The sequence below is a fragment of the Corvus hawaiiensis genome, chromosome 3 (assembly GCF_020740725.1).
Source record: "Corvus hawaiiensis isolate bCorHaw1 chromosome 3, bCorHaw1.pri.cur, whole genome shotgun sequence".
Lineage (NCBI taxonomy): Eukaryota > Metazoa > Chordata > Aves > Passeriformes > Corvidae > Corvus > Corvus hawaiiensis.
In genome coordinates, this window is record NC_063215.1 from 33,761,158 (window position 1) to 33,776,370 (window position 15,213).

The 15,213-nt window shown below is 47.4% G+C and overlaps 1 protein-coding gene across 1 annotated transcript; it reads right to left on the bottom strand.

Annotated features, from left to right (window-relative positions):
• Window positions 1-506: 506 nt before the first annotated feature.
• Window positions 507-5,685, bottom strand: LOC125324088 (sal-like protein 1). Its single transcript, XM_048299636.1, has 3 exons — window positions 5,670-5,685; window positions 3,054-3,580; window positions 507-590 (listed from the first exon to the last, which is right to left on the bottom strand). The coding sequence occupies exons 1-3, from the start codon at window positions 5,683-5,685 to the stop codon at window positions 507-509; spliced, it is 627 nt and encodes a 208-aa protein (XP_048155593.1).
• Window positions 5,686-15,213: the final 9,528 nt, after the last annotated feature.

The window sequence follows — 15,213 nt, forward strand, 5'->3', positions numbered from 1 at the left end:
AATTAAAAATGCAAAAAGGAACTGAAAATAATCCATTCTGCTGTAGGAAGTATGGAAAAGACTGCAAATAGGAGCTTGCACATCTCCCAAGTCATCATGTTTTAAAAAGGGAATGGATCAATGTGTAGAGGAAGCAATCTCAGTCACTTTGGAGCCAAATGGATCTGCTCAGATTGCAAGAAATCTCTGACCAGGTCTTGCAGCATTACCCAAACACCGTACAAACTGTAAACCAACCTGCTTATAAGTGATGTTCCCCTTGGCTTGGTGGAGCTGCAGTGATGAGATGCTGCTCACCCGCAAGTGACAAAAGCCAGGGCTCCTCACTGTTGTGTTCTCTGAGTTCTCTGAGTGTCCCAGGAAAGACACTGCTTTCCTGAGGCAAACGTGCTACTTGCTTCCTCCTGCTCCCATCAGCAGCTACTCCAGTGTGTACACTGCCAAACCACATGGCCCTTGCAAGTGAGGCTTTTTTTGGCAGGAATACCCCGAGGTCCTCAGCGAGGTCACCCGAGGGCTGCTGTGCTCACTGCATTTGTTTTAATTGGGCTGAGCTGCCGTAATGCTGCCAGAAATGGGCCTTGCTGCACCTGCAGAGACAATGTAGTAGGCAGTTTTCATTTAACAAGAAGTGAACTTTGTAAATTCAAAGTATTTATTTTATTATCCCAAACTTGATTTCTCCCAATTATTTTTTCACAAGTATCTCAGTATTGTTATATTCCATCTGGACAAGCCAAAAATCCTGTCCCACAGACAGATGGAGCAAAGGAAGGAGAAATTATTATAAATGCAAACAAAATTCTTTAACTGAAGGCTTGCTTATGATTTTAGGTTCTTGATTTTGTACTCAGTGAAGTGTCTTTCTCTTATATATGATAGCTCTTATAAGGCTGTGGTTTGTAAAATTAGTAATACAGTGGAATGTATACTTGCATTTCTTACTTCTTTATAATGTATTTTTTTCACTAAACATTATATATTTTTTAACTAAATGTAAGAGGATTGTGACAAAAAAAGATCAGTCTAATGAAGTATTTCTGAACTTCTTGCATAAGTCTGTGGAAGTATTTCTGAATTTCTTGCATAAGTCTTAAATCATATCATGACAAATATAATCTATCATTTTCCTGCTGAGGTGGAATGTGGGATGGTACAGACTCTGCCCCTGCTTTTCAGATATAGTTAATTTTTCTCTTTATTTTGTTCATTACAGAAGAATTTTTTATTGCTGAGGACTATATTGATTCCACTTTTAGAGTACTGCATTATGTTCTTCTGTATCATTTATACTTGTTGTGTGATAAATTTGGTATCTGAGTGATACTTTCCATTGTTGAAGTTGAAAAGGTCTGTTTCTGAAGACTGATAAAAATGGCAAAGTACAGGACTGCTTCAGTTCGTATATTGGCTTTTCTTCACAAACTTCTAGTTGAATTACCACTGAGCAAGAAGCCACAGTGATGATATTGTAAAAGATTCATATTGTTCTGTATTTTTGGAAGAGATCAATAATGTTGTGGTAAAGGAGATGAAGGAAGACACTTTTTTATGTATGTTCTCCTTTGATTGTGATGCCAGGTGATAAGTTTTCCTCTTATTTCTGTCAGCCAAACTCCACTGCTCAGGTAACCATATTGTGTTTTTTCACTTGCAGTCAAAACCTCTAAACATGTTAGACTGGAGTATTTAGAAGCATTCCAGTTTATTTAACTGACTTTTTATGAATTGCTGGGTCACTTGCCAACTGCCAGGCCAAAATGAAAAATAGGGTTGCCTTTATTTTCCTAGGAATTGTATTTAAAGTTATCAAAGCCTTAACAAATTCCCCAAAGCCTGCTTGGCTGAGATGGAAACTCTGGATCTAGGGCTTCTCTGGAATGATTTTGAGTGTTTCATCCCTACCCTCTGCAGACACCTGGCCCCATCCTGCATCATCCATCTCCTGGTTCTGAACAAAATGGTTCAATATTTTCCTGTTGCCCTGGGTCCAGTCAGGCAGTGTGTAACTGATGCTACAGCTCACTAATGGAGTAGTAGTAAACACAACCTCACCTTTTACTTTTCATCTTAGCCCACAAGTAACATAAAACAGCATTCCCAATTGTAATTGAGCCACAACAAGGTCTGCTAGAAAAGAACCCAGGTAGTTCCAAGTGCCTCCCCCCTTTTCTTGTCCTCCAGAGACTCATTCCTGGGTAGTGCAATATATCTTGTGTATTCTTATATTATGTTTCACTGCATCAAGTAATTTAACAGCTGAATAAAACAATTTATAATTGTCTAATGGACGAGAAAAGTTCTTAACACTTCTTTTCTTGCAGCTCATTATAGCAAGAACAGTAGGGAACTCATATTCTAGCATTATAATAATGATGAGAATTCTGCTCTTAAGAAATTCCAATTATCCTCTGATTTATTATGACCTTTTCTGTTTGTTGACTTGTTGGGGTTTTTGAGGGGGGAAGCACTGATTTGCATTTTACCCCTGGTTAACGGCCTATATCTTATGCCTGTTTCAATCAGTTTCTGTGACTTGGGTTTTTTTGACTGTGGCCTCACTGCACTTGCACATTACCAACATTGTACTTTGAAGTGATATGCAGAACTGAATATTGGATCATTAGCCACTCATTTTGCTAAATTACATTGTAGTACCCTGGTACGTAAAGAGCTGGTAAGTAAACAGTTGTATTCTTGCTCTGGTCTTACTTAAAGTGGCGTTTACTGTTGGGTTAGAGTAGATGCACCATTGTTCTGACTCAGCACAGTCACTCCTGTGCTACTGTTTCTAAGGGTAAATGTGTGAACACAATTCTTCTTTGTTGGGGTCCCTCCCCCTGCCATGGAGCCCTGGGAGAGGGGCCCTGGGGGGAGACACGGGGTTTCCCTGCCCCTGGTCAGCTTCATTCCCCCTTGGTTGGTTTGTATTCCCCGGTGTGGCCAAGGACCCTGGGGTCCCGTGACTGGGGAATTCCTGAGCAGAGCCCCGGCCATGCGGCTGGAGAAATAAACATCTCTGAAACATCTACCACGAATCTGTCCATATATACTTCGTTTTCCACGAAACGCGTAAAACGGAAGTTAGTCCCGTTTTCATTGCTTGCCATTTTCTCCAGACCAGCTAGAGGTGCGTTGGGTTCTGAATTCTGGAGCTTCTCCAGGCTTCCTGTCAAGCCACTGATGGGAGAGCTGCCACCGTTGCCCAGGCCCCCCGGTGCTGGAGGGATGCCCCCATTCTGGATGACGGAGATCTCGTTGGTCTTCATGGCTAAGCCGTTGGAGAGTGCAGCTGCATACTGGTTCCAGAAGCTGGACGGGTCTCCATTCCCTGACTGCGTAGCCAAATCCTTCTGAAACATTTCTGGGAACTTTACAGGATTGCCTCCTAGAAATGTCATGGGGCCATCTACAGAAAGTCGTCTGCCTCGTCTTGCAGGAGTACTGTTCCACATGTGAGTGCCCATGTGAACCTTCAGATTGCCTTTTGTTGTGAATGCTCTTCCACATATAGTGCAGGCAAAAGGTTTCTCACCAGTGTGTGTCCTTTCATGGATGAATGCGGGCAAGATACCGATCCCTGAGGAAGATTCGTGAGTAAAATAACCACTCTAGACCTCTCTCTTCTCATCTTGGTTAGGATATTCTCTCTGGACGATGGAAGAATCGTGGGAAATGGGGCTCTCTGAGCCACAGAAAAAAATGTATCTAGAAGTAAAAGGAATCCTTGAACAACAAAACAAAAAAGTAATGCAACTGGGAGATCTAGAACATTTCTTCATCTGGCTTTTCAAAAGGTTCTCCTATATTTCTCGAGACTTACTTTTTGATATCGAACCTCCTGTATCTTGTGAGGGGTGTTTCTGGGACGAGATATGGGATAAAGTATGGGATCAAAGAGAAGCTTGCCGTGCATACCTTATAATCAGGGAAGCTCTTGAGGAGCATTTGTATGGCCCCATTACCCCTAAAGCAGAGGCTCATACTTATCCCGTGGCCGAGACCGCACGGCCGCCATCCCGGGAGCACATGACTGCAGCCGTGCCGGCGGAGGTGCCTGTGCTGGATGTGCTTGGCCCCTCGGGAGCGCGCACCTTATCGCGGACCCCATCCCTGTCTCGGGGTCCCCGGCCACGCGGCCGCGAGTGAGGGATCGATATCGCAGGCGCCGCGGGTGCCGTGGGCCACGAGCAGCCAGGAACCAGGCATCGGCGTGGCAGGCCGCTCTGGGCACACGGCTCGGAGAGCCCTGCGGAGGGGGAAGCGGCGGTTTCCACAGCGACACGAGAAGCCGCACAGCACCGAGCCGAAACAGGGCCGCACTCAAAGCAGCATGGAGTTTGCGGAGCGGAACCGCTCACAGGGCACGGAGCCAGCGGCGATGGCAATGCGGGGCCGCGCAGAGCCCAGACACGCGCCGGAGCAGTGCCGCTCAGAGAGCGCGGAGCAGCCGCAACGCGGGGGCCTGGCCAAGACGTCGGAGTCGGTGAGGCGGCGGCCACGCGGGACCAGCAGCCACGACGAACACGCAAGCACGTGATAGGAGGAGTTGTAGCCACGAAAGTCACAGGAACTGTGAAATGGTACAATGTCAAAAACAACTATGGATTTATAACACGAGATGATACAGGGGAAGATCTATTCATCCATAGAACTGCCATTAAAAGGAATAACCCTAAAAATTACCTGCAAAGTGTAGGAGATGGGGAAGTTGTACAATTTGATATAGTGCAAGGAAAGAAGGGTTTACAAGCAGCAAATGTTACTGGGCCTGGAGATATTCCCGTCAAAGGCAGCCGTTATGCACAAAATTATAAACAATATCCATCCCAGCAATTTCCCTACTCACAGCCTACTTCCCCCTTTTACCCTATACCCAATATAAACCCCTTCCTAAGTTTACCCTATCCCCAGTTTATTCCTAATCCATTTTTCACCCCATGGCTTCTCTATACAATTCCATTTCCCTACAATTCCTCTCCGATGCCGAGGGGGGGATGAAAAGAGGGAGGGAAGAAATTAAACCCTCTCCTGCCTCAGTTTCCCCACAAAGCATGCCCGGAGAGTTCTGTCTCCCTTGTGTCAGCCCTAAGACGTTCCACAGAATCTGATTGGACATTTAAAGACTCAGGAGGGTGGCTTGTTTTGTCTTGAAACTGTTCTTGTTATCCAGTCATTTTCATTCTCCTTTTATTAAAATAAAACGGGTGAGATGTTGGGGTCCCTCCCCCTGCCATGGAGCCCTGGGAGATGGGCCCTGGGGGGGAGACACGGGGTTTCCCTGCCCCTGGTCAGTCTCATTTCCCATTGGTTGGTTTGTGTTCCCCGGTGTGGCCAAGGACCCTGGGGTCCCGTGACTGCGGAGTTCCTGAGCAGAGCCCCGGCCATGCGGCTGGAGAAATAAACATCTCTGAAACATCTACCACGAATCTGTCCATATATACTTCGTTTTCCACGGGACTCCTGGTTTGAAATATGCTTGTTGCAGTAATCCCTGATGCAACACTTTTGTTGTTGTTGTTGTTGTTGTTGTTTTTCATGATGTCCTGAAATCACAAAGCGTTAGACTGAGCATAGGAACCAGGCAAATTGAAGGAACTTGGTTGGGTTCCCTGAGTCTCTTATTTGTTAGCATGTTCTTTAGATGCTGAAAAAGAATCCAAACATACCCTGTTCCTCTTCCATTTCTGTTAGGCTGCATGAAGATGTCTTTTTACCACTTAGTGCCCCAATCTACCTCTATTGTCTTAAAGAAGGGAGCCATCGGGATTGCCATTTAGTTCTTCCAAAAGATTTAAGGAAATGAGAACTGCTTTCCATGTATAAATAACTCAAGTCAGGAAAAAAAGCCAGTGGCATTATACCTGCTGCTGGGCTGTGATTACAATTAGAAACCGCATATAGCTCAGCTGATTTAAAATTATCCAATATATACTAGATCAGCCTGAAGGCTGAATTCTTTAATGATACTTGGCAAAGCTCAAAGAGAAGTTAGTTGGAGCCAAGGAGGGTACCCATGGTCATCCATCCATCATTCTGACTCCCTCTGTCTGGGAGGGTGCATGGTGCCAGGTGGGCAAACAGGAGTGGTTTGATTTGTTGGGCTGTGCTGGCTTTGGCTGGGCTAGAGTTAATTTTCTTCACACTGGCTGGCATGGGGCTGTGTTTTGGATTTGTGCTGAACACAAATCCAAAGTGATGATAAGGTGGAGATGTTTTTGTTATTCCTGAGCAGGGCTTACACAGAGCCCAGGCCTTTTCTGCTTTTCGTAGCCTGGGGGTGCTTGGAAGTTTGGGAGGAGCTTGGACAGGTGACCCCAACTGACCAGAGCAATACTCCAGACCATGTGACATCATGCTCAGTATATAAAGTGAGGGAATGAAGGAGGAAGTGGGGGGACATTTGTAATGGCATTTGTCTTTCCAAGTCACCAGGACAGGTGATAGAGCCCTGCATCATCTCTGGGGATGGCTGAACACCTGCCTGCCCATGGGAAACAGGGAATTAATTCTTTGCTTTGCTTTGCTTTGCTTTACTTTGCTTGTGTGCATGGCTTATGTGTTGGGGAAGATGAAACAGGAAAGCCTTGGAAATATGATTGCCTGACAAAAGATTTTGGGAATATGAAAACTACAGGCAACATCGAAATGAAAGCCACTTTTGAAATACCAGGTCTTAGTTACTGAACAACTAGAAAACAATGGTATGGCCGACTGAAGTAATCCCCTCTTGATGGAACAATACCCTCTGCTTGCAAACAGGTCCAAGGGTCAGAGCAGACCCTACTAGCTCAGCAGAAGGGGTCCAAAGAGTAGTTTTTAGAAGTTAAGATGTAACACTCTATGGTAATATAAGAACTCTTATAGGCTGTATGTAAATGCTATAGGATTTGTATCTTGTATTAGATTGGTTAGTGACAATTAGAATATTCAGTACAGAAGATGATTTATTGTATTGTAACCAGGACTTCAGACATTCCTCACTTCCACTTCTATTCTTGCTCTTACTCTTGCTCTTACACTCTCTCTCTCTCACCCGTTTACTCTCTTGCTCTCTTGGGCCTGCTCAGAGCTGAGTCTACCAGCTCTGAGCAGTGCCTCAATACCCACGCCCTTTACAATAAACCGACTGTGTCCCAAGACCTGCCTATAGAGATCTCTCGTCTCCATCCGTCACCGTCTACGTCCGGCCGTCCCGACTGGACCCCAGAACCCCCGCAACCTACAGTCTGGCGCCCACCGTGATTGCCGAACCCACACCCAGCACCTGCAGCCTGGCACACAACGTGATTGAACGCCCGGTTCAGCTTTCTCCATCTGTAGGACTTTTCTCCATGGACGGTAACTAAAAGACCAGTTATAGCCACCTAGAACGTGTCGTGAGCACGGCATACCGATGCTGCGCATCGTAATAGCTGGAGCTCTGTAATTCTGCTGAGGCAGCCTTCGAGCACAGGGTTTACCTGGAGCTCTTGGAGGGAATTGCCTGGCAGTCCTCGAGCACGGGCCGCCACTGCTGCGCAGCGGCCCCCTGGAGCTCTTTGAGGAGGTCTGCCGTATCACCCCTCGAGCACGGACACGCTGCTAAGCAGTACTGACCGGAGCTCTGCGGAGGGAAATCTGCCGCACGCCCCCGAGCACAGGCGAGTAGTGCTGAGCACCGCCCGCGCTGGAGCTCAGTGCGGACCCACCCGTGAGGTCCTGAGCACGGAAAGCCGTTGCCAAGCGACGCCTGAAACCGGAGCTCTGGGAAAGGACCGAAAAGCGGCGTCCTGAGTGCTGAGTGGAGTGCCTGGCCAGCCCCCCACGACAGACATCTGAGTAAGGACGCTGCTCCTGCGACATCACCTAAGTGAGTATCATACTGGTCTAAAAAAATGGGACAAACCCACTCTGCCCATGACAGAGATCTCTATAAGCAACTTAAGCATTTACTTATAAGCTCTGGTCCTAGTCAGTTGCCTAAACACGAGCTAAAAAATCTTTTAGAATGGACCCGACTTAATTTCCCAAATGCTGACCGTTCAGCCGTCTTTACAAGAGACTTTTGGGACACAGTTGGAGTTAAGCTCTTTAATAATATCTCCTACCGGGATATGGCAGCTGCACAGCTGCTCCCAGCTTGCAGAGCGCTGGTAGAGCTGTTTGCTGCGGTGGCGCCGCCCGCAGCAGTCACCCCCGCCGAGCCTGGTTCCAGCTGCGAGTCCGCCCCTTGCCGTGGCGAGCCCGCAGCGGAGCACGGCCCCCGCCCCTCCGCCGGACCCCGTGGCTCCGATACCCGCGGTCCGGCTGACGCGCGCCGCCCCGCCCCCCCGCGCTCGCGGCCCCCCGCGCCCGTTACCCCCGGCCCCAGCCACCCCACCGGACCCTACGGCCCCTCCCGCCATCCCGTTCCTCTCCGCTGCCCCATCCCCCGCAGCCCCCGCTGCCCCATCCCCCGCGGCCCCCGCTGCCCCATCCCCCGCGGCCCCCGCTGCCCCATCCCCCGCGGCCCCCGCTGCCCCATCCCCCGCGGCCCCCGCTGCCCCATCCCCCGCGGCCCCCGCCTTCAGTGCCAGCGTCTCCGCGGCCCCGCCCCTTGCCCCTGCCCCCCCCGTGCCCCCCCCCCCGGTTCCGTCACCGCGGCTCCACCCCCCCCTGCTGCCGTCATTGCTACCCCACCCCCCGCTGCTGACATCATGGTGGCCCCGCCCCCCGGCGGTACCCCCGGCGGGGCCAGCGCCTACCCCCCTGCTACCTACGGGTGTTACCCCTCCCCCAGCCGCGCCGGTTATGGCCATGGCTGCCATTATAGCCGGCCCCCCCCAAAGCCAAGCGGCGACCCTTCTTCCAGCCCCCCAGGTCCCCCCCCCCCACACGGCGCCGATGATAGCCATTGTTCCATCTGCGTCCGCCGCTGCTGCGTCTTCACAGTCCCCTGCCGCTCCCGAAACACTGGTGCCCAGAGCGCCGGCCACGGCTGTCCTGCTGTCTCCGGCACCCCCTGTGCACGTTACTGCAGGAACCCTACCCCCCCACCCTGCCGTTCAAGCGCACACAGCACGCCCCGAGCGGTCCCCCGGCCCCTCGCCACAGCAGCCGCCTGTGTCTACTTCCGCTCCTCCTGCCGTTTCTGTGCGGTTCCCCAATCCCGGCACACCATCGCTTGCGCTGGGAGCGCCCCAGCTCCGCGAGCCACTTGATGCCGGTGCCCGCGCTGCCTGCACGGATGTCTGCAGTCTCCCCCGTACCTGCCCCTGCTCCAGCTACGTCTCCCGGCACTGCAGCCCCGTCTCCCGCGGCACCACCACCCACCCCAGCCCAGCCTACAAGCTTCCAGCAGCAGCACGCCGCGATCCAGCCACCAGCCCTCCTGCCTCCCGCGACCGCAGCCCCAGCCCCTGGTTCTGCAGTCCTGCCATCTCTCGCTCCGCCCGAACCGCCCGCCACACGGACTGCTGCCCTTACAGCCTACCGCGCGGACCTGATGACGCAACACGCGCATGCGCCATTGCTGCAACTCCCGGACCAGTGGTATCCGTCCGCTCAGACTTCTCCAACCTCAGCACCGCTCCCGGGACCAGCCGCGCATCCTCCCGCGACTCCGCCGCGCAGCTCCACCCCGCCTCCTCGCCCGCCGCCACCGAGATCGGCTGCACCACTCCCGAACTCTGCCATGCCATCATCAGCCCTGCCGGGTCCCATCCCCGCGCTGCAGCCGCCCCCGCCGGGGTCCCCCGACACCGTACAGCCGTATCCCTCCGCGCAGCGCAGCCTTGCCTCAGAAGACGCGAGCAAGGGGGGAACCGAGAGCAATAATGCAGCTCCAGTGGCAGGGGAGACGGAGAGCCCCTCTGCCGGAGCTGATGCTTTAAATCTAACACAAGTAAACTCTGAAAAGCAGCCAGATTTGTTTGCAATAAGCCCCAGAGTCCCGCCGGCAAGCGGCGGGGATCTTGCAACCCAGAAAGAGAAAACGAGTTCTGAAAGTTTGTCAGCGCTACCTTCTGAATCAAAAAATCCTCCAAAGTGCTCAGATTATTCTAAATTAACAGATTGCCATGAAATAAGACCCCAAATCTATAAAGATGAAAGTCTTAGTCTATTAACTAAGCCTGTGATAACTAGCCAACAGCCTGACAGTCCTAAAATGTGGGCTCCCATCTCCACTCTCCAAATTAAAGAACTAAAAAGTGCTGTAAGATACAGTGGCATTTGCTCACCGTATCTTAAACAACTGCCAAAAAGTACCCTAAAAGGAACACATCAAACTTTAAAACGCATTTTAAATCAACAGAAAGGGGGAGAAGCCCAGGATACACCTCAAAGGAGGTTGAATAAGGCTTTGTATGTTTATAATTTTTTGAATAGCTCTGCAGAAGAGCCTGATCCCCCCATCTTCAGACATTTCTTAAACAACAAAAAAGCAAAACTGAAAGAGCACCCTCCAGTTTTAATTAAGAATTTAGCATCAGGAAAAATAGAAAGACCTTATGATCTTATAATGTGGGGAAAGGGATTTGCATGTCTCTCCACAGGTGAAGGAACCAAGTGGATTCCAGCAAAGAACGTGAAGCTGTACCACGCATCAAAGCCCACTGTCTGTTCCACTTCAGCCAGTGACCCCACGAGTGGAAGCCGAGAAGCCGGCACTGAAATGTGAACTCGGCAGAACCACTGAGAGAAGATTGTCTGCCAGAAACAGCTTGAGAAAAGAATGGAGTTTTAGCATTATTTGTGTAGATGCATGTTGCTTTTAACCTTTTGTTTTTGTTTTTATAATGAAGCTTTACCTGTAAATCAACCAAAGACAAAACCTAAGGGACCTAGCTAACCAAATTACAACAGATAACTCGTCTTGGCTAGACAGTTTGTTTGATGGTTGGAGCTTTGCACCCTGGCTAAGGGAACTCTGTAAAATAGGCTTGATTATTCTAGTAGTAATAATTATAGTTTTAGTAGCAGTACCTTGTATACTTCAGTGTGTGCAAAAAATGACAAGTAAGACTATGTCTAATATCTTAATTGTCCGTCGAAAAGGGGGAGATGTTGGGGAAGATGAAACAGGAAAGCCTTGGAAATATGATTGCCTGACAAAAGATTTTGGGAATATGAAAACTACAGGCAACATCGAAATGAAAGCCACTTTTGAAATACCAGGTCTTAGTTACTGAACAACTAGAAAACAATGGTATGGCCGACTGAAGTAATCCCCTCTTGATGGAACAATACCCTCTGCTTGCAAACAGGTCCAAGGGTCAGAGCAGACCCTACTAGCTCAGCAGAAGGGGTCCAAAGAGTAGTTTTTAGAAGTTAAGATGTAACACTCTATGGTAATATAAGAACTCTTATAGGCTGTATGTAAATGCTATAGGATTTGTATCTTGTATTAGATTGGTTAGTGACAATTAGAATATTCAGTACAGAAGATGATTTATTGTATTGTAACCAGGACTTCAGACATTCCTCACTTCCACTTCTATTCTTGCTCTTACTCTTGCTCTTACACTCTCTCTCTCTCACCCATTTACTCTCTTGCTCTCTTGGGCCTGCTCAGAGCTGAGTCTACCAGCTCTGAGCAGTGCCTCAATACCCACGCCCTTTACAATAAACCGACTGTGTCCCAAGACCTGCCTATAGAGATCTCTCGTCTCCATCCGTCACCGTCTACGTCCGGCCGTCCCGACTGGACCCCAGAACCCCCGCAACCTACACTTATGCTTTCCCTATTAAACTGTCTTTATCTCAACGCACGAGTTTTTTCACTTTTGCCCTTTTGATTTTCTTCCCAGTCTTATTGGCTGGGGGAGTGAGTGAGTGGGTGAGTGGCTGTGTGGGGCTTGGCTGCTGGCTGGGATGAACCACAACAAGGGCATGAAAAAAGCCTCATTCAGTTTAGTTGCCATGCTTTAGGGAATGAGCAGCCCTTGAGGTGCAACTTCATGTCCCAAATCGCTGCTCTCTGAAGAGGATTCCCAGAGCTCCCTTCTTCCCCTTTATTGCTTGTGCATCCTGCCTTCTGTGAAGTTTCAGGTGTCTTTCTGATAAACTCTTTTTTGTTTAATATTGAAACTTTTTTCAAACAACCTTTAAAAATAAAGCCATGCGGTAGAACTTTCTTATTTTTTTCCTTTTTGCTGTCATGTTTATGTATGAAGCAAATTATAATACCCAATAACTTTGCAGTCCTCTGAGTTTTTATAAATATTTAAAATGGTTGCACTCTGTTTAAAATTTCCCATACATTAGAAATGCAAGAGACTGCAAATTAAATTTATATTGCATATTTGAATATTGGATGTCAGTATACGCTAAAGTTATTTGGACTAAAGCAAGTGAAATACCTAATACAAATACAGTAATTTGCCTTGACACAGTGTCTTGATTCATTGGCAGCTTATACAAGCACAGAAAAAAGATTACACACATTGCAAATTGTCCAGCAAAGTTAACAATCAGGTCCAAATTGTAATTTGCAAAGCTAAATAGACTGGTGTAGGCATGGAACAGTATCAGATTTTGAGGGTTTTTAATTTCTTTTCTTCCTTTGGCTTCTGTTGCTTATTTTCTTGCATTATAGATCTTCTTTCTCTGCATCTTGTGGTATTACCTAGTCACATAGGTACTGGGAATACAATATATGTTTATTACCATTCAGACTCTCATACAAGTCATATTTCATTTGCTTCAATTTTCTGTCCTTGGAAGAAAAAATAAAAAGATCCCCTGAACAGTCTTCAAGAAGTGCCCTAGCTACTGCTGTCTCACATTAATATTGTAGTTAATACAAATAACGGAAAATAGAAACAAAGAAAAAGCACAATTTGCAGTGCTTAAACTCTGTCCTTCATTTCCCTTCTATTTCTTCTTGATTTTAATGCTGTCCTCAAAATCATGCTGAAAAGTATTTTCAAATATAGCAAGGGAAAAGCATTTTTCAGCCTTTGCTGTCATGGAAGTTCATCAGGTTCCTCTTGCCAGGTTGTCACAATCAGCAGTCATGTAAGAAACTGGCAATTTTGTTTCTTGGCTGTGGTCTCTACCTATTTCTCTTAAATAATTTTTTTTTTTTTTGGCCAAGAAATGTGCAGGTTGGAGGGCTCATAATAACCAGAAATTTGAAAAAGGCTACAAGTGTAGAAAATTAACATAAGTTCAAGATGTTAAGGAAAGAAGCAACTGTTAGTCTGGTTTAGCTTCCTCACTGCAGAAGTCAGCGCAATCCAGGCATTTTGCCTCATGCTGATCCACACAGTTTTAGCCCCATTTAAAACAGTCTTCCAGGAGGCATCCCATGCTGATGTGGAGGCATCTAGAGATGGAGATACCACTTATTCTGTGAGCTACCTTTTCTGTTCCAGAATGCACAGAGAATTTCAGTTGAAATCTGTCTAGTTTTGGTACTGCTTTGTATGCTCTTCTCCTCAGAGATTACAATCTTTAATATAATATTGCTTTATATCTGTGGTGGTTATCTCATCCTTCTCTGTTACAGACTGCACAGACTGAAACACAGCCGTAGGGGTGAAATGCAGAGCATGAAGCTGACACAGAGGTGTTCTGCACTAAGAAGTCAAGTGGACATAGAGTGACAGCCACGTGGTGCTTTGGTGCCATGCAGGGCGTGGAGGGAACAGGTCACACAACCCGGACTGGTCAATCAAGGGCTTTTAAAAACAGGAAATCAACTGAGTCTTTTCCCTATGAAGCACACATACAGTGCTTGGTTTACAGCTCTTTCACTGCAGAAGAGGAAAGAAATGTGCCTTGGAGGTGATGTCCAGAGGTACAAATTAATTAACCTCAGATGGCAGCACTTAGGGCAGCACTTAAGGCAGTCTCCAAGTACCTCAGGGCATCGTTTGCTGTGTTGGCAAGTAACGGGAAAATAGAATAGACAAAATGGAAATAATTAAGATAAAGAGCTGGGGAATTTAATAGAAAAATAGTGTGTATTTCAGAAGCACAGTTGCTGCTACCTAACAGGCACTAAGAATTCTATGCTTGTGAGAGGCCAGAAATTATCCTTAATCACATGTCCTGTAAGAACACTGATGGCCATTAAAAAAAATGACCCCGGTTAGTAAGGGAAATGCCACATCCAAAAATCAGTACAGTCAAAAAGAGAGTTTAAATTTATTCAGCTAGCAGTAGCAAGACTGGAAAAAGGTTGTTAAGTATGAGTTATGGCTCCATTCCACGTACTACAGCCTGTAGCAATGGATATTTTAATAAACTTCACTTGGAAGAGAATAAAATGATTTCTGCGAAAATACCTGAGGTGTTTTGAAGATACCAGAATCCAAGGAAATATATTTCATGGCAAGCATCCCTATAATGCATAGAAGTAGGGGAAACATAAGCATGTAATGAATATAGAACAGGCTTGAGGAAATAAATGCTGGTGAATTTAAGCAAATCATGTGCCTCGAAATGTAAAACAACCAAAGTATATTTCTGCAGTGCAACAGTGACCAGTAGGATACATTTATTAACTGCAGAGCAACTGAACTCCCTATCACGTTAAGTGCAAACCCCCTGAAGGAATCGAATGTTTTGATTGAAAAGGAATGGGGCCTTCACACAGTGCAGCTAAGCCCATTAACAACCAGTTTGCCCACAGATTGCCTCACAGCGTGCTTTGCACCAGCCCATGCTCCCCCAGCAGGCAGCGCCACTCGCGTGGAGGAAGGAGGTGGATGGAGTGGTTGACTGGAGGGAAGGGGCCATGGGGGTGGCAGGGGAAAGGCTGCAAGGAAGGGGTTTCACCTCAAGCTCCAAAGTCACCGATGGCATCACTGCTTGTTGCTGCTGTGACAAGCACACCAGCAGCAGCAAGCAGCAGCAGGGAAGAGAAGCCATTTCTAAGCACAGCAGCCTTGGAATTGTAGTAGGTCCAAGGCTGCCTGGCAAAAAAATCTTTCTTTTGCTGCTACTGCACTAGGTATCTTCCAGCTTGGCTTAAGTCTCAACCCCAACCCGACTAAAGACTATTTCTACTTACTGATACAAATTTTGTGAAGCACTCCATAGACAAATAGCACAAGAAAGTCCTTTCTGATGAATCAGCCTGAATATTATAATGATAACTGTCAAATAAATGCTCTAAACAGAAGTAGTTATTTCTTTATCACCCAAAACTAAGTTAATTAGTGCACACAAAGTTGTTAAGTGCGAAGCAAGGGCAAGGCAAAATGTGACAAGGTTGCAGGCAGTTCTTCAGCTCATGTGCAG

Bases quoted from the DNA above. Each gene is read 5' to 3' on its own strand.
- LOC125324088 (XM_048299636.1), bottom strand. The intron at 591-3,053 runs GTATATATGGAC...TTGTCTCTGCAG, and splicing joins CGCGTTTCGTGGAAAACGAA to GTGCAGCAAGGCCCATTTCT.